The sequence below is a fragment of the Neocloeon triangulifer genome, unplaced genomic scaffold, assembly GCF_031216515.1.
Source record: "Neocloeon triangulifer isolate White Clay Creek 2 clone unplaced genomic scaffold, ASM3121651v1 ptg000003l, whole genome shotgun sequence".
In the NCBI taxonomy this organism is placed as follows: Eukaryota; Metazoa; Arthropoda; class Insecta; order Ephemeroptera; family Baetidae; genus Neocloeon; species Neocloeon triangulifer.
In genome coordinates, this window is record NW_026775546.1 from 3,483,452 (window position 1) to 3,501,808 (window position 18,357).

Consider the following 18,357-nt stretch of genomic DNA (forward strand, 5'->3'; position numbering starts at 1 on the left):
AATTTCTCTCTCTTACCTGCTGCTGCTCCTCGCCTAGACTCTGAGTAGTGTTGAGGCAAAGGTCGCTCGAGTTGGTCAACTGATTGGCGGGCGCTTTGAGTCGGTGGTTCTTTTTGTTCGACCGCCGTTTTTTCTCCGAGGACCAAGTGGTGTCTTTTTCCTTTTCACCGCTGCAAACAAGAAAAAATCGACTCTTCATATACTGTGCGCGTTTGTTTGTATTTGCTGAAAGGACACGCGCTCGCTACAAGGTGCGAAGCTTTTACTAGATTGGTTTCCTCCTCAAAGCTTATCACCCGTAGAATGCAAAAAAGCACGTGATCGCGATTTTTTCAATTTGAGAGGGAGGTCGTTTATTTCGCTCATCGATCTAATAGATTATTTTGATTATTATGAAACAAAAATAACAAAAAATTAGATATGAAAATTTTGTAAAAAGTAAACAATAGGAAAAATAACCCTTTGTAAAATTATCTCCTTTCTTCAAATAGATGTAGTGTACGTGTGTTTTTTTAATTCTTATTAGTGTAGAGCAGTGTCTTTGTTTGTGTTGTTTTGCTTGATTTTTTTTTTTTACTTTTGAGACTCAAAAATATTAATATTTGAGTCATTTAATAAAATGAATTTCCCAATTAAAATTCAAAACTTTGGTTTGTATTCCATTCTTTTAAGTTTTTTTCGCACAGTTCCAGTAAAACCATGTAAAAACGTCTTAAAAATATCTCCTTTTATTTCAACTAATGCATTTTTTAACTCATTTCATGCTATTATTATAATTAAATTAAATTTTGAATTGAATAAACAATGCTTGGAAACTATAAAAAATTAGCTATTTTATACCAGTTTGCTAGGGGATTCTCTAGTTTGTTTAATTTTGCAATCAATAATGATCACATAAAATTAAAAAAATGCATTTTCTTACAATTTAGTAAGAAAATTGACCAAATTTTGAACTTTATGAGGGACGTTTAAAAACTTGTCACGCTGAAATCATTAACTAAGAAAAGAGCATTGTCAATATTTCATTCTAGTTTTCACAGCAAACAAAAAAAATAAAAAATAATAGCATTAATCTGCAGAAGCCTTAAACATATAAATATACCATTTGGCCCGATTCTATGTAAAACCTTAAAATTTATTAAATTATAAAAACATTATTTAATTAAATATTAGTGGAGAGGATTTCACCAACAAATATTTATTTTCAGTAATTTTTCACTGCTTGTTACATGAGTTTCAGTGTGATCAATCTGCAAGCCTATTTTCTCCTGACAAAATAAGCTTCTTTCTGAAGCAAACAACTCATACGAAAATTTGAATCGCCAAAAACAGTTAAAAAATTAGTCATAAATATCTTATCTGTAGTTGTTCAGAAGAAAAAAACTTTTTTTTAAAAGGAATGATACAAAATCTGAACCAACTGCGGAGACGGAAAATCTCGATCGCGCGCTTTCCAAAAAAAAGTCCATTCGAAGATATATGCCGTCAGTGTGGACGTCATGCTCCTGATTATGATTGTGTGCGTGTGTGCGAGGGAGAGAGAGCGAGGCGCGATGGAAAATAATGACTTTCTGCTACTGGTGCGTCGTATACAGTCAGTCGCGCGTTCTCCCACGAGATTTCTCATCTTGGTAATGGTTTTCGCCTGAGCAAAATCGGCCTGCTCGGCGCGGCGACGGCATTTCGCACAAATGAATGCCAGGCTCGCGCACAATGAGTGGAACGAGTGAATGGAAGTGAATCGGACGGTCGCGTCAGCAGCGACGAGTGACAAACGGTGTGGCAGAGCAAAAGTGCATCTGCGTGTCCGCGAGCACTGCTAATTAGACACAGCTTGCATTTGAATAGTGGAAGCTTTTCAAGTAGATCAAGTTTCAATTGGAGCCAATTATAAAATAATAAAAATGATGTAAAAGAATCTATGTTGACTCATTATAAACTGGCATAAAATAGTTAAAAGATGAAATTACATAATTAATTTAATTCAAATCCTTCTTTATGAAAATTCAACAAATTGTGATTGAATTTTTAGATATACAAGCGAAACTTTTAAACTAAAATTTTCATGAATTCAACATATTAACATTAACACATTTATAAATAAAATCAATCAATATCTAATTGTGAGTAATTAATTTAAAATTAAAAATCATATTTTTTTATTGATAAAAATTTTTAACAAAGCTGATTTTATTAAATTCAATAAAATAGGAAGAATATTTTACAGCAAATAACAAATGGCAACCACAAGATATAACGTAATAATTTTTTAAATTTTAAAAAAAAAATCACGTTGGACTGTAAAAACTTCTTTTGCTATCTTAAATTATTAAATACAACGCATAAAATGAATTATTAATATTTCTGAGGAAGTCAGTGGAGAAGGCAGTTGGAAAATCATGTCACGTCTATCATTTGAAAGAAAAGTAGGCCACCAACACAAACCATGCTTCCTCCATTATTTCAACAGATTGAATTTGTTCAAAAGTATACGCCGTGGAAAGAAACAGTTCACTATATTATTCTCTAATCAAAGTTACATGATTTGCAGGACGCACTAACTTTCTATTTGTTTTCCACTGCGTGCTCTGGTTTCATTTTCCAACGGCTATAGTTTGTAAATAATGGTCAGCGGGAGCGGGAAATATGGCCTATGGCGGCGAAAAAGTGGCAAAACTGTGCCGTTTCCGTGTTAAATACGACCCGCCTGGGATTTGGTATAAATTCGCGCGTCACTCCCAGTGCGGATCGTAAATTTCATTTGTCCGTTCGGGAATCGCGCTTGGGACTTATTTGTTATATTTTTGGGCTTTCCATTATTATTCTCCAGCTTGAATTTGCTAACAGGCCCGGGATTGAGATAAGAAAGGAGGAAATATATTTTATTTGTTAATTAAAATTTAAAGGAATTTCCCATTGATAAAAAGCTAAAATGCCTCTGAATAATATTTATTTTAGAAATGACACGCGACCGGATATAAAAATTTCTGAACTCGTTTTACATACTTTGAAGTATTTTCACCATACATTTTCAGAAAATTTATTATAAAAAAAATCTTTCCGAAGTAAAAATTTAAACCAAAAAATTTAGCGGTGAAACTGACTTACCTTTCGTGTTTATCAAACTTGTGGCTCTTTTTGGATGAGATATCGCTTCCTGCAAGTAAAAATCCTTGTGTCAGACAAAACACATCAGCTTATCAGACAATCAAAATACCAAGTGATTCATAATTCAGCTGAATATCAGGCAACTCAGAGTTTTTGCTGTGGCTAACTAAATCCATGAAAGAACCAAAAAAAGATTTCCTTTTCTGCTTTTGCGATTCCGCTTGTAAATAAATCCAGAAATTTTAACTGAAAACATTTTTGGCAAAGTAATAATTACCCATGGTGGCGGGAAATTGGACGCGGCGCGCGGGATTAATAACGTTGACTAACTAAGTCCTGCGTATGCTAATATTTTTAATAACTGTCACCGAGACTAATTACTGGCAAGCGACGCAATCGTTGTGCGCTTGTATAAGCACAAATTAAAATCCAATAATTGTGTGTGCACGAGCCGGAGCTGCTAGAACCCCACTGTGCTTCATTTGTTTCCTTGTTTTTGAGGAAGGAGTGCGATAACAGAATCGAGCTTGAAAACCGCAAGAGCATTCCACACATCCTTTCCAGCACGGACGTTGAAATAAATCAAATTTTGCCGTTCAAAAGTGCACATTTTGACTTTTGTTGGTTTGAATGGATAAGTGGAATGAATGGCTATGCAATTCGCATCACGAAGCAGTCGAGCGGGTTGCATACCTCGATCCCACCACTCCCCCGTTCTGATTCTAAATCATTTTAAACTGATTAAATCACAACACACAGAAATAAAAAGTATATACACGTGGATCAATTAATTAAGATCTACCATAATATTAAAATTATTCAACTTGGCTTTTTGAATGAAAATTTAAAATTAAAATTTTTGGAATTTTTTATTTTAATTCCATTTTATTCAATTTTTTTTCTTTGTTGGTCTTTCCAAAACCCAGTGAAATAATTTTAAAATAAACCTCTTTTATTTTTCATTAATAAAACAAGGAATTTATTATTGATTATACATTCCTCAAAGATTGCCTCAAATTAACAAATCACCTACGAAAATAGGATTAATTGGCTTAAAAAAAAGAAACAGATTTGACAAGATAAAAAAAACTGCACTAGCCTTGATTTTGGAATGCGATGCACGCAAGGATTACTCAGTTTTGCAAGCGAGTTTTTAGAGTTGCGATAAAAATATCAAGGTGTTTTCTCGCCGGTCTCTGGCATGCAAGATAAGGCAATAAAGGCGGCAAATATCGACACTGTTGAAGGAGGAAATCCTTTTCCAACAAACAATGTGATTTAGAACAACAAAAAATTTAAAATTTAAAAAAAATTAATTTTTATTAGTATTCCAATTTTTTCTCTTTTTCAATCCTTTGGTGAATTTTTGAAGTAAAGAAAGCACGGGAGTGCTATGCACGCGATCTGACCGAAATAACGTACGTTTTACTCTAATAACAGAGTGTCGGTATCTGGATTTGTATCGGTCGGCGATTCGAATCAGAGTAATTGCTGCTCGAAGGAGGGCTCTGACGAAAAACACTACCGCTAATTTGGTACCAAAATCTAGATTCGCGTTTTGACGTAAAATAGAAACCGGATGATTAAGCATGTTCTTGATTTAAAATAACAAGCTGAGAGCTGGCTGAGAGTTTCTATTTCGCTGAGTGCAAACAAATTTTGAACAGACGGATCCAGGTGATTTTTAACATAATTTTTTTTATTCAAACAAACGAGTTATTTTCTTTTATAAAAAAAATAGCATTGTTAAACTCTTTAGGCAAAAGTCCTGAATACATAATTGGATATAAATTTGGATATTCCCAAAAAAATTAGGACTAGTTCTTGTGAGTAAAAATAAAAGACAAACTGTAGTTTACAAAAGAAACGGAAGTTTTCGTGTATTTGTTTTGATTTTAACGAACAGACTTTCAGTTAATATGTTGAGCAAACGCAGGCTCACTTTTACGAGGCCGGTGGACGTCGTGCTGAAACGTCATAAATAAGCCGGAGGTAGATAACGCAGGGCGTGAGTTTTTCAAAACCGGGAAGGGTGGATTTTTCGTCGGCTATAAAAAGTGCATTGTCAGCGGATTTATTTTCGAAGGTATTTGCGCACGGTTTTAATCTCCGTCGGATGATTTACGGCGCAAATATGTGAAATTTTCGCGTCGGCACGTCAAATATTTTCCACGCACGGGAAAAGCCGGTGCTGAAAATGAAAATAAAAATACACACACTCCCTCTATTAAAGTGCACGTTCAACTTTTAGGCAGCTGCGGAGATAAGGAAATCTTTCTTGTTCGATTTTCTTGGCGAGTTTTTAAACCGATATTTCAACTGCTCCAGTTTAAGGTCGCCGCAAAGCAATAACTTCTGCTTTCCCTTGGGTTTCAAACTTCGTAATTCATTCATGCGAGGCGTATGCTCGTGATTTACGGAGCAAGTGTAGCAATAAATTGCACAAAATGGTCGCGCTAATTCCCCCCGTCTATTCATAGACACACAGAGTGACCGCCAAAACTTACCCGCAAGCTTTTCAGAATCAGTTTCACAGCTAGGAGCACTGCCAAGTCGAAGTCGGCCGCTTTTGGTCACCTATAAACAAGACGTTTAACATTTAATACACACATGGGATAAAATTAATCACTTTTAAGCTTTAAAAAAATCAAGATTGAGGTAGACTTAGTTTGCTGCAGAATTGAACTTGATGAGTTTTACAACTTACAACTACTTTATACATGATTTTATTGGGTGTTGAATAATAAAGAAATTCAATAATACATAAAATTCCATGCAGACTGTTGAGCAGAAAATATTTATTGCTTTCTGCAAATTCAACCGCAGAAAAAAAATGCATGTCCGTTTTAATGAAGAATTTCAGTTTTTCAAAACATTATGTGAATTAATTATTTTTAAATTGATGATTATTCAACATTGTCGGTAACGTTTTAAAAATTTAATACATATTTTCATATTTTAATTTCTCTACATCGCAATAGCCTAATAAGCTACGGGGGCCTTAAAAAATATATTATATTAACTTGGAAAAAAGAATCTCGCTCTGATAAAGCGCAGAACTTGAAACACAAAATTTGAAATTGTACTCAATTTATTTCTTGCATTAACTAGACCTCCGTAATTTTCTTATTTTGTAAGTTTTCATTATATGTTCATTATAAATTAATGAAAAGAGGTTTAATAGACTGCGATTTTTACAAACGGTGCCTAGTATGACATTTAAATTTCTTCCGTCAGTTCACCATTGCTGATATTATAAAAAATCACTTCAAAATTACTACTTCTACTTTCTCCTTTGCATCCCTGTACAATTATTTGTATAATAAAATTGAAACATTTATTCAACCTGTACCATTGACTAACAATGAGCCAATTAGAATTACCTCATTACTAATGATTCGATTTAGATTGAGATAAATATGATAAATTATAATCTGTTTAATGTTGACGTACTTTTCACCACTAATCACCGATTTCCAGTTAAAACAGAAATTAACGCGCAATAATCAAGATAAAAATCTACTGTTAAATTCAACGACATTACAGAAAAAGAAACTATGTGCATGACTTTAGCAACATATCTCGTTGCATTAATCTCTGGCCCACGGATAACTGGGGCGAGATTAATCGTCTTTAACTCTGGTTCCCTCAACCTATAAAATAAATAATAACAATTATTTTTAAGGACTCCTCATTGACATGGTCAACAACATTGGTGTTTAAAATTTCCAATTATATATATAAATTTTCAAATAATTCTTTTCTTGATAACCCAATTGAAGAAATAAAAATTGTTACTATCTTCAATATTCCCTAAATTTCTAGCTCGGTTCTAGGATAAAAATATAAATCAATCGCATCATCAATTCACCTGCATTTCCAAATCGTGACTAGAGAGTGTGCTGAGATCGAGCGTGGACGAACTGAACTTGTTCCACTTGCCCTTCGCTTTGGCCCCCTTGTCCAGAATGAAACTGTGCGCCCTCTGCAGGGAGGAGCGGCGCCCCATGTCAGCCCTTCGAATGCCATTCTCGCTCAGCGGAAGGTCACCGACCGTGTCCTTGACCTCGTCTTCGGGGCTCAAGTCGAAGCCGCCCTGCAACCGGACGCCACTTTTGGCCAACAACTTTTTCACCGCACTTTTCAACTTGCCGCCGCCGTGCTCGGCCATGGCTTGCTTTTTTTGGCGAACGCGCGAAAGTTAAGTCATAAAACTACTGAGGAGTTGTAAGCAAGTCTGTGCAGGCAGGTGAGAGAGGTGATGGCGAACTCTTATCGCGGCGGACTGATAGCAGTACCGATAAAATGATGATGATGATGAGACGCCCACTGTTTCGCGAACATAATAATCATGCTGCTTTTATCGCTTTAATTTAAGTGACTAGTATGTATATGTTTGATAAGTTGGTAAATATCAAAGTATACTTTTATTTATAGCTCTAACTAATTTCAGTAGGTTGAAAGATTTGACAAGGAAGCGAAATTTGTAAAAAAAAAGTCTTTTAAAAATAATTATGAAGAGCATATAAATCAGTTATTGATCATTCTGCCTTTTGATATTTAAAAAAAGTTTTTACTTAATAAATTTAAATACATTCATTCCTTTTATAATAAAATCAAATTACGCTTTGTTAATTAAACGTTGTGAACATATAGAGATATTAGAATTAATTATTTTTTTTACTATCAATTCTTTTTATTAATGTCAAATAAATTTAAGATAGATAGTTACGTAAATATTAATAGTACATTAAGATTATTAAATTATTGTAGGTGAATTAAAAATTTTAGTAATTGAATATCCTTATTTATCCATAACATTAATGATATTCAAGAATTAAAAATAACTTAAGATATTACAATGAGTAAGATTTTTCATGAAATATTTAAAAAAAAATAACATACAAAGACTGCCTTTTTTTTAAATCTTGCAGAAATGCACACCTTCCACTGATAATAAGCACTTATTATCTCTAGACTTGCGGCAGGGAAATAAAAAAGGCAATCCTAGCCTCTTAAACGATTTAATCTCTGACGAATTTCTGATAAACTTGCCAATCCCAGAACAAATGTAGACATATGTAGGTCAGTTTTGGATTGGTGACCCAAATTAATTTTCTTTTGCTAACACATCAAATAGCAAAATGGGAATTCAATCTAGAGGATACCACTAGACCGCTTAAGATAATCTAAAATATTGTACTGACGTGGAAAACGGGCTTGTCGTGTGTGAAAAAAATAAACTTTATTTTAAAAAAAGGCCGTATCAATGTAGGTTGTGGTCTGCGTCCTTATTAAGTGAGCTAGGAAAATTAATTTAAAAATTAAAATCAGAAAAGGGTATTTTGTTAAATTTTGTGAGAGATTAAATGAATTGGAATGTATTTGAAACGAAAAAAAAAATCATTTTTTCTGGAAGATACTTTCAAATAAATATAGAATTTTACGTGTTTTATTTAATGATGATTGAATTAGGAAAAATCCAATGGAATTTTATGTGTTGATACAAGGAAATTTTAATCACCCGACTTAACAGATCTGCACTACCAATTTAAATAATTAAAAATAAGGAAATTTTAAAACTTTTTGAATGTTTGTTTTTTTTAGCTGTATAATTGAGATCGTATAATTTTAGGAAAACAATTTTTCCTCGTTTATTTTTATTTCAAATCAAATGTACATTCCAGGTAAACAATTAATTAAATTTATTCCATTTTAAAAATTGCCGTTAACTCTTCGCAATTTTAGTAGGAATAATGCTGAAGTATTAAGAGCAGACTGTGTGGAGCCGAAATTGAAGCGGTTCGCTCCACCTACGCGCGAGAGCGCGAACTTGCCGGTCCTCGGTCGCAAAACGAGGGCGCTTTTTGGTGCACGTGCAGCAAATTGGCGGACTGGCCGAGCGTTGGGCCGACGGACCACGGCGTTCCCTGTCCGTCTTTATGGCCGTGCAGGGTAAAAATCGAAATTTATGGGGATAATGAACCTGCAGGCATTTATATGTCGCGCCAAAGCACTGTCCTAAATTGCTCTCTGCTTTGAGAAAAGGTGCTCGGAGAAGAGGGTGGAGGGTGCCTAAGTTTTTTACGCCATACACCTTTCACGTGCGCGTTCATGATCGGCGGCTTTTAGGGGCTCTTTTTACTCTCGGGTCGTTCCGAAAGAGAGGTTATTTGCACGCGGAACACCCATTTCGCCGATTGGAATATTAATATTTCACCGCGACGAGGAAGAGAGCGTGTGTATAACAAGCACACCATTTAGCGGCTCGTTGAGCAACCGAGCGTCTGCTATAAACCCCCAAAATTAGCGGTGAACGTGAATGTGCAAATAATTATGAAGACATATAAAAGGCGAGCACTGAAGAATATTCATTTCCAAATATAAAATGAACAATTAAAATATAATATAATAATATTTTCTGTGTCTATTAAAAAAGCCTTGAAATCATAATTGTAAGAATTGTAAATCATTAAGTGCATAGTTGAAATAAAATATCTCGTTTATTATTATTATTATTGTTGTTGTTTATTTGTCCACATTGCTACAAATACATTGTTTACATTCAATTTTTGAAAAACAATTATTATTTATTGTTATGGTATGGTATGGTCAAATCAACGGCTAATTATAGTTGTTAATAATGCAAAATATAAATAGAATTTTAATGAAACTATTTTTCTAACATAATTAGAGTCGACAGGTTTACACTTTTTTGTAGGTAGACTATTTGAGATCATCTCCAGAAGAATTTATTCACCACATATTAATATTTTGAGTTGTTTGATTTGACAAATTTTTAAATTTTGTTTCATTTTCTGTTTAAAAAATTAAGTGCAGGGTAATTTGGGATTTTCCTAAAAATAAAACGTCGTAAAAAAACCAAAGACAATAAATACAATCAGTAATATGCAAATATTTATGTAAATCAAAGTATGACGTGTATTTATTAATTTCAAAAATTAAAATTATTAAAATTTTGAATTTAAAGGATTAAAATTCAAAAAGAATATCTTGTTAAACACATTAAGAGAAAACAAAACAATTTTTTATATCAATCCTACTACTTAAAAAAATTAAATTGTTAGTCCTTGAAATATCTCTATAAGATTAATTTTTTTGGGAGCCACAGCTTTTTGAGTAACGAAAATATAAGTAGTTTGGCTGCTTCAAAATGACGAAAGGCATTGCGAGCCACAATTTTAACACATTTTTTACCAGATTCATTAAATTTTCATATCAAAATACTGAAAAGTTTGGTTTTTTACAAATACAGGTTGAACGTCAGCAGCACTAAAAAATCTCAAAAAGATTAATTTTTTCGGGTGCCACAGCCTTTTAAGTAACGAAGAAAAAAATAGTTTGGCCGCTTCAAAATGACGAAAAGCATCACTAGCCAAAAAACTATCACATTTTGGTCCAGAGTCATTCAACTTTCATATTCAAATAATGAAAAGTTTGGTTTTTAACAAATAGCTCCCATCGTGAGAGTGGACAAAGTTGTAATATAATGAAAAATCCACATTACAGGAAAATTATATAATAGCAGAACTAATTAATTGCACATCTGCAGCATTGAAAAGGAAATCAATGGCAGTTCTCCCTTCGGCAAAACGTTTCCATAGCCTTGAGCTAATTGTTGGTTGGTGAGGTGCGGCACTATAACTCGACCCGCGGCTGCCAAGATCGGCAAATAATAATGGGCTCTCGCGCTGGCAGCGGCAGGTGCATCCGTGCAGACACGAATTCGAAACAGATCTGCAGCCCCCACACATCGATTCGCCCTTTCGTGGTGCGCCGCGACCGAAAGGGGAGCATGACCTCGCGAGAATCGCGAGTGAGAAAAAGCATGAGGTTGCACGTCACGGCATCTCTCTTTTAATAAACGTGAGCATCGATTGAAATCGGTGCCGAATTAGCGGCGGCGCTTAATTTGTAAAAAATCGACTGACGGTGAAAATTTTGAAAGGTCGCTGATGATTAATGGACACGCGCGTATGCCATTGTGTTTTATAGAAAAGGGTTCAACAGCCATTATGCGGCCCATGTCACGCGGCACTCCACCTCATTATCAGAAAATTGCACAAAAAGTGATATAGTGATTCGATCAATGACTGTAATTTACATAATAATGGGAAACAAACTGTCCAATTTTCTCAGAAGCCCTCCTTGTATTATGCAAAATTGAACCACTTTTTGAGGCTCAAGAAATTTTCCAATCGCACATATACAGGCTTATTCTTTGAGCAACTGCCAGTTTTGTTGAAATAAAAAAATTTTAGTTACGAGAGTTTTTACGGTTTTTGAAGTCACGAAAATTTTTTTAGATAAAAATTGAGTGTTTTCTCATGTTTACATATAAATAGCTGTACATTTTTAACAAAAATTATAGGCACTTTATTCGCTCAATAATTAATACTTCCAATTTCCAACCCTTCAAATGTTGCCATCTTAAAAAAGGATTTAATTTTAAAGCGAGTCGTTTTTAAAGTTCTTTAAAAATGAAGATAAAATTAAATGTGCTTCAATTAATTTTATTTTTGCTTCATTTTTGCCTTGAATATTAGTTTTTATTTATCTAAAATTTTCTAAAATTTGAACACCTTTGATTTATAAACAAGAAAAGACAAATAACTTTACAAGAGGTAATTTTCCTCATAAAAATGTTATAATTTGTTCAAAATGTGAAGTAATTTATTATAAGGAATTAATTAAAACTGAGCAAATTAAAGCAAAGAATTTAAAAAACTATCAAATTTTATGAATTCTTATCTATGACAAAATAAAAAACAAACGTAAGTAATTCTAAAAAAAGTTGCACCTCTCAAACTATTAAAGACAGGTTGTGATGGCTCACCACTTTAATGGGACGTCCGGTGGCTGCTAATTCAAAAAGTCTGCAACGCGCCGTGATTGACAAACTGCCAAAAGCCACCGTCGTCGCAGCCGCCGCCGTAAACTAAAATTAAATCTTTTTATGAGCGCATTAGATGAAAGCTGCTGCGCACGGAGAAGGTCCCAAGTGTTGAGAAATATATAGTGTCAAGAGCAGCCAGGCGACGCTTTGACTTTGAACACACGTTTTGCAAAGTTAATACCGGATAAGACAGTTGCGCAAAACTCTGGTTTAACACTCGGGTCTTAAAAAGGCTCAGAAACTTGAGAAAGGGTAAAAAAAAAACAGTTTTTCAGAGTTTGATCCAATTTGATCAAACAGTTTTGCACCGACGGAAGAGTTTGATCCAATTTGATCAAACAGTTTTGCACCAACGGAAGAGTTTGATCCAATTTGATCAAACAGTTTTGCACCGACGAAAGAGTTTGATCCAATTTGATCAAACAGTTTTGCACCGACGGAAGAGTTTGATCCAATTTGATCAAACAGTTTTGCACCGACGGAAGAGTTTGATCCAATATTATCAAACAGTTTTGCACCGACGGAAGAGTTTGATCCAATTTGATCAAACAGTTTTGCACCGACGGAAGAGTTTGATCCAATTTGATCAAACAGTGTTGCACCGACGGAAGAGTCTGATCCAATTTGATCAAACAGTTTTGCACCGACGGAAGAGTTTGATCCAATTTGATCCAACAGTTTTGCACCGACGGAAGAGTTTGATCCAATTTGATCAAACAGTTTTGCACCGACGGAAGAGTTTGATCCAATTTGATCCAACAGTTTTGCACCGACGGAAGAGTTTGATCCAATTTGATCAAACAGTTTTGCACCGACGAAAGAGTTTGATCCAATTTGATCAAACAGTTTTGCACCGACGGAAGAGTTTGATCCAATTTGATCAAACAGTTTTGCACCGACGAAAGAGTTTGATCCAATATTATCAAACAGTTTTGCACCGACGGAAGAGTTTGATCCAATTTGATCAAACAGGCGCCTGACGCGACTGACTCGCCTGACGCGACTGACTCGCCTGACGCGACTGACTCGCCCGACGCGACTGACTCGCCCGACGCGACTGACTCGCCCGACGCGACTGACTCGCCCGACGCGACTGACTCGCCCGACGCGACTGACTCGCCCGACGCGACTGACTCGCCCGACGCGACTGACTCGCCCGACGCGACTGACTCGCCCGACGCGACTGACTCGCCCGACGCGACTGACTCGCCCGACGCGACTGACTCGCCCGACGCGACTGACTCGCCCGACGCGACTGACTCGCCCGACGCGACTGACTCGCCCGACGCGACTGACTCGCCCGACGCGACTGACTCGCCCGACGCGACTGACTCGCCCGACGCGACTGACTCGCCCGACGCGACTGACTCGCCCGACGCGACTGACTCGCCCGACGCGACTGACTCGACCGACGCGACTGACTCGACCGACGCGACTGACTCGACCGACGCGACTGACTCGACCGACGCGACTGACTCGACCGACGCGACTGACTCGAGTGACGCGACTGACTCGCCTGACGCGACTGACTCGACTGACGCGACTGACTCGAGTGACGCGACTGTCTCGCCCGACGCGACTGACTCGCCCGACGCGACTGACTCGCCCGACGCGACTGACTCGCCCGACGCGACTGACTCGCCCGACGCGACTGACTCGACTGACGCGACTGACTCGACTGACGCGACTGACTCGACTGACGCGACTGACTCGACTGACGCGACTGACTCGAGTGACGCGACTGACTCGCCTGACGCGACTGACTCGACTGACGCGACTGACTCGACTAACTCGTCTAACTACCTGTTTTTAACAAGTTGGCTTTTCAATAAAAAAGAAGCCAAAAAATGTTTAAAAAACGCAAAAGAAAAATAATTTTCAATTTGTCGCGGTCTTTGTAACTTGATCATGAATGACGTAGACATTGTATATCAAGTGAAAAGTCTGCCTGAGGGTAGATTCGAATCTGGATACTTATGCATCTGTAACAAAGCTTTTACCATTAGACCATGAGATGTAACATCCAAGGCCTTGAAATTGTTGCGTATATATATTACCAAAATGTTTTTCGTTCACAAAATGATTCGAGATGCATATATATAAGAACGTTTAGTCGTTTAAGGATTTATTTAAGATTTGTAATAAAAATTATATAATTGAGAAAATTTTTACCAAAAAAATTATCCGCTACTTTTCCTAACACAATAATAATATTACAAATTATAAAAAAAATTCCGGATCCTAAAAATATATTAAAAAAATATATTTTAGAGAAAAAAAATGATTAATTCAGTTTTTTTTAATAAAATGAATTATATTAAAAAATATATATATATGATTACATACAATTAATTAGCATTCATTCATTTATTAACTTCTTCAATTATTTCTAAATTTTAACAAATGTCTGTTGGCTGGGAAAAACCACAAAATATTATAAAAAAAACTAATTAAAAAAAAATGTTTTTTTAATGGGACTGGAGACTGAAATAGAAAGTAAAATTTATCATCAGGAAAGTTCCCTCTGAAATAAAAACAAACAGATTTTCGGCGCAGAAAAACCACCACATTGCACGCCATTCCCCTATTTTTTTTTCACTTCGTGGTTGCGACTTTTCCTCATCAAGGCGCTTATTTTTCCATTTGTATTAACGTGGCAACGAGAATGGACTGGGGTCGACGACAGCAAAGAAGGTGAATTTAACAGAAAATTTTCATTCTCTGGAAGATTTTTCTTCATCACCGGCTTATGTTTTGTCTGTGGATAGATCGCGAAATGGAAGTAGCAGCTCAGCTCTCGTAATTGCAGATTACGAGATAACATATTATACTCTCTTAACCCGACTGCTGCTAATCGCCAACAAGGAAATTCGCGCGTGCTTAATTAGGACAAGCGACGCACGTTTTTGCGCGACACGGAAATCATATCCGACGCTAATGCAAACTAACGACGCCCGTCTTTAACACACTCAGTTTTCTTAGTGTGTGTTTTCCCAACGGCTAAATGGGGAAGCCATTCGAGAAAATCTATTAAGTTTGGATAGCTGTGGTGACTTTTAATTACTTTTTAAAGCACCAAGGCTCAGAGATTATAATAATCTAATTTGTTCAGAAATGGAAGAAAAAAGAAGAGATTCTGAGATTTTTGAAGCAGATTCTAATTTAAATAAAATTAAAATTCAAGGTTTATTAATAAATTTTTTCTCTGGTTGTGCAACTTTCAAGGAAATTTATGGCTCAAAAGCCTCTGTAAATGACGTGGGACATGGGGGCTAATATTTTAATTCCACAATTTTCTAGAAACTTTTGAATAATGCAAAACGCTTCTTTCCTCCTTAAGCTTAAAAAATCTTCTAATTAGAATTTATATTTTAGTTTATGTGTTTATAACTGGCAACATGCTTAGGTATTATCTCTACGAAGCAAGAAAATGGTCTGTGTCCTCGTCGAAATATGTCTTTTTCATATTATTAATTATGAAAGAAATAATAAAACAGATCAAAGCCTGATTTTTGCAAACTATGAATGTCTCCTGGATTGCCAATTTCTGCAGCATAATTTCTATAGTCAATAATAAAAAAATTCAGTATTATTACCGATTATTATTTTAATACACGCCACAATGCATCGCAATTACGTTAAACTTAAGCACAAAATTAATAAAATTAATGAATTTAGGGAATTTAAGGAAATCAACCCTCAACAACAACATTCACTTTATATAAAAATTATTTTCTATTGGAAAGCTTTAAACTTTTCATCCTCACAAAAAATATAGAATTTCAAAACACATGTACATCCTGGAAAAATTCATGAAATGCTAAAGCCAATTTTTTTCTGTAAATGCGAGCAAAATGAAAAGCATATGAAAATTTCCCATTCCAGCAAAGCGACGGAGCGGAACGCGCTCTCATAATTACGGCAATTACTGTGTCTGATCACGATTGCGCAATTAATTCGCGCCGGGCGCGCACGTTTCTTGAATAATGCGAAACGCCGCGTATTTTAATACGTTCAGCGAGACTGAGCCATTAATTTGCATGTGCAAATTGGAGTTACATTTTCTGATGCAAATTCGTACGGACTGAGTAAGAGTGACGCAGACCTGACAGTGAAATGGTTTGCGCGGAAATCGAAAATATAAGCGGGTACAGAGAGAAGCGCCCGAGGACAGATATGCTAGAACTTTACTTTGCAGAGGAGAATATTAATGGAGGGGTGAAAAGTGGCAACTTTCGGAATTCAAGTTCTCAAAAAGTTAAGCAGCCACTTCGGCACTCTGTAAAGTTCGTCGAGGCAACTTCGAGGCAGTGCAGCGGATGAAAATCAGCACACAATACAGGAATGCTTTTGCAACTTAAAGTGCACGGTAGTTTAATATTGCTGCAGAGGCGGAGTTGGCTAAGCTTGCTGAATGAGTTTTCATATGATGCATTATATTGCTTCGGCCAAAAGCGAATTTCAACAAAGTTCAGTCATTGAGACTTACAAGAGGCGAATTTTAGTTGTTGGCGTTGTTTTCAGACAGCTCAGAATGATAATTCGGTTACTTGTGAATTTTTATTAGACTGTTCATAAAATTCGACTTAACAGGTTGAAAAAGTAATTAGGTAAAATCGTTTAAAAACGTTTTCAAATGTATTTTTTATTCAGTCATTTTTTCAATCCTAATACCGACTAAATATAAAAAAAATAGTAACAAAGAAAATTATACTACAAAAATGAAAGAATTCCACATCATTTTCTTAAAATATTATCTAAAATTTCACAAATTCCGAACATTTTAATATATTAATTTTTAAAATCATTTCATTTCATTGAGTAAACAGCGATTGCAGTTTGATACGCAGGTGGGAATTCTTCAGTCTCGTGTTCTTTCAAGTCATGTTCAAAACTTTGCATTTTTTCTTCTCCGTAATTAAACAATAAAAAAATTTATAGGGGATGGTCTAAAAATATACCATAATTAACTTGTCTAATATTTTAAGCAGACTACTTAATTCATTCATTTTACAAAAAATATTAAGCTACATTTTATGATCTTTTAGATAATGAAAAGAACTTTTTAACACGCAAACTTATATTTTTTTATTGCTCCTTACTAGAAAGTTATAAAACTTTTAACCGCATTTGATTCATCAAACTACTTTATTTTATTTTTAAACGAATTAAATCTTTACAGCCAAATTTGGTTAAGTCAAGTTTTCAAATTAGACTACTACAAAAAAGTGAAAAATCACCTGAAATAATAGGTCAATATTTTGAACACCAATTTATTTACTTTTAATATAATCAACAAATTAAGGGTTAATTATCCTTCTGTGATAACAATGTTTACTATTTCCTAGTTTAAAGAACTTGTGCCATTTGTACTTCTTTTGCGATGCTAAAATTAATCGATTTTCCAATAGAAGATTATAGGCTTTGACATACTCTGCTTTTCAGAATCAATTTTGCTCCTCTTTCTTCGCCACAAATTGAGTTCAAATCCTCAATCTTGCACATCTTCGGCACCCAAGGCGCCTTAATATTTCACCACATTCACACGCACAGACACAATTCAATTCGCAATTCTGCCAAAGCCCATTGGATTAGGTGGTGTTTGCCCCAAACAAACTATCAGGATGAATTTTCGAGCCCCCTAGAGCTGTCTGTTAGCTGTCATCGTCCGCAGCTGTGACCTTCCTGCAACCCTTGCCTCCGCAACAACAACAACAAAATAGCGCTCGCGGAATGATGAATGACGTCAGCGTACATTAAAAATGGATTTGCATGGGGTGCGCTGGCAAAAACGGCGGTCTTCGAATCTCACTCTTGGGCGGCAGGTGCTCTGACGTTCTGACTGAATGAACGACGGCCGCTCGAGCTGAAATTTCAAGCATCGACGCGGATAATTTGACGGCGTGATATTGATTCCTGTCGCTGGAAAACCGTGTCATTTGAAAGTCTAATTTAAAAACGCGCACGACGGCGAGAATGGTGGCAGAGAGTGGCAGCAATTTGCACGCTGGCAAACGCCTTGCTATGCAATTAGTGTGCAAAAGCGTTTACTTTCTTGATATTAAATTTTAGATTTTAATCTTGGAATTTGATGTGCATACAACCGTCAATTCATTATCAATTCTTGTTCAAAACTTTGTTCAAATTTGTTTGTGACTAAAAAATGCATAAAATATTTCAATTTCAAACATGTAACTTGAAATTAAAAAATTTAATTTATTTTAATAATCAGTTGTTTTCTTTCTTCAAAAATATTAGACCTCCTTATTGAAAAAGTCTGCATAATCAATTTTAATTTTCCTTCAGATTTTTGCAAAACATTGGGATCCTCT

The 18,357-nt window shown here is 35.6% G+C and overlaps 1 protein-coding gene across 8 annotated transcripts in view; it reads right to left on the reverse strand.

The window, feature by feature from the left end:
* Positions 1-18,357, reverse strand: part of LOC132205658 (pleckstrin homology domain-containing family G member 5-like) — a 71,306-nt gene that overhangs the window by 35,130 nt on the left and 17,819 nt on the right. For 5 of the 8 annotated variants that reach the window (XM_059634877.1, XM_059634886.1, XM_059634876.1 and 2 more), the window contains exons 1-4: positions 6,980-7,338; positions 5,616-5,685; positions 3,109-3,157; positions 17-170 (exon numbers count right to left, since the gene is read on the reverse strand). In XM_059634877.1, coding sequence (XP_059490860.1) covers positions 17-170; positions 3,109-3,157; positions 5,616-5,685; positions 6,980-7,279 — 573 coding nt within the window. In that variant the 5' untranslated portion in view covers positions 7,280-7,338. Of the gene's footprint in view, positions 1-16; positions 171-3,108; positions 3,158-3,217; positions 3,329-3,385; positions 3,567-5,615; positions 5,686-6,979; positions 7,339-11,965; positions 12,018-18,357 lie in introns of those variants that run through there. The other 3 variants (XM_059634885.1, XM_059634879.1, XM_059634884.1) reach the window with 3 other exon arrangements.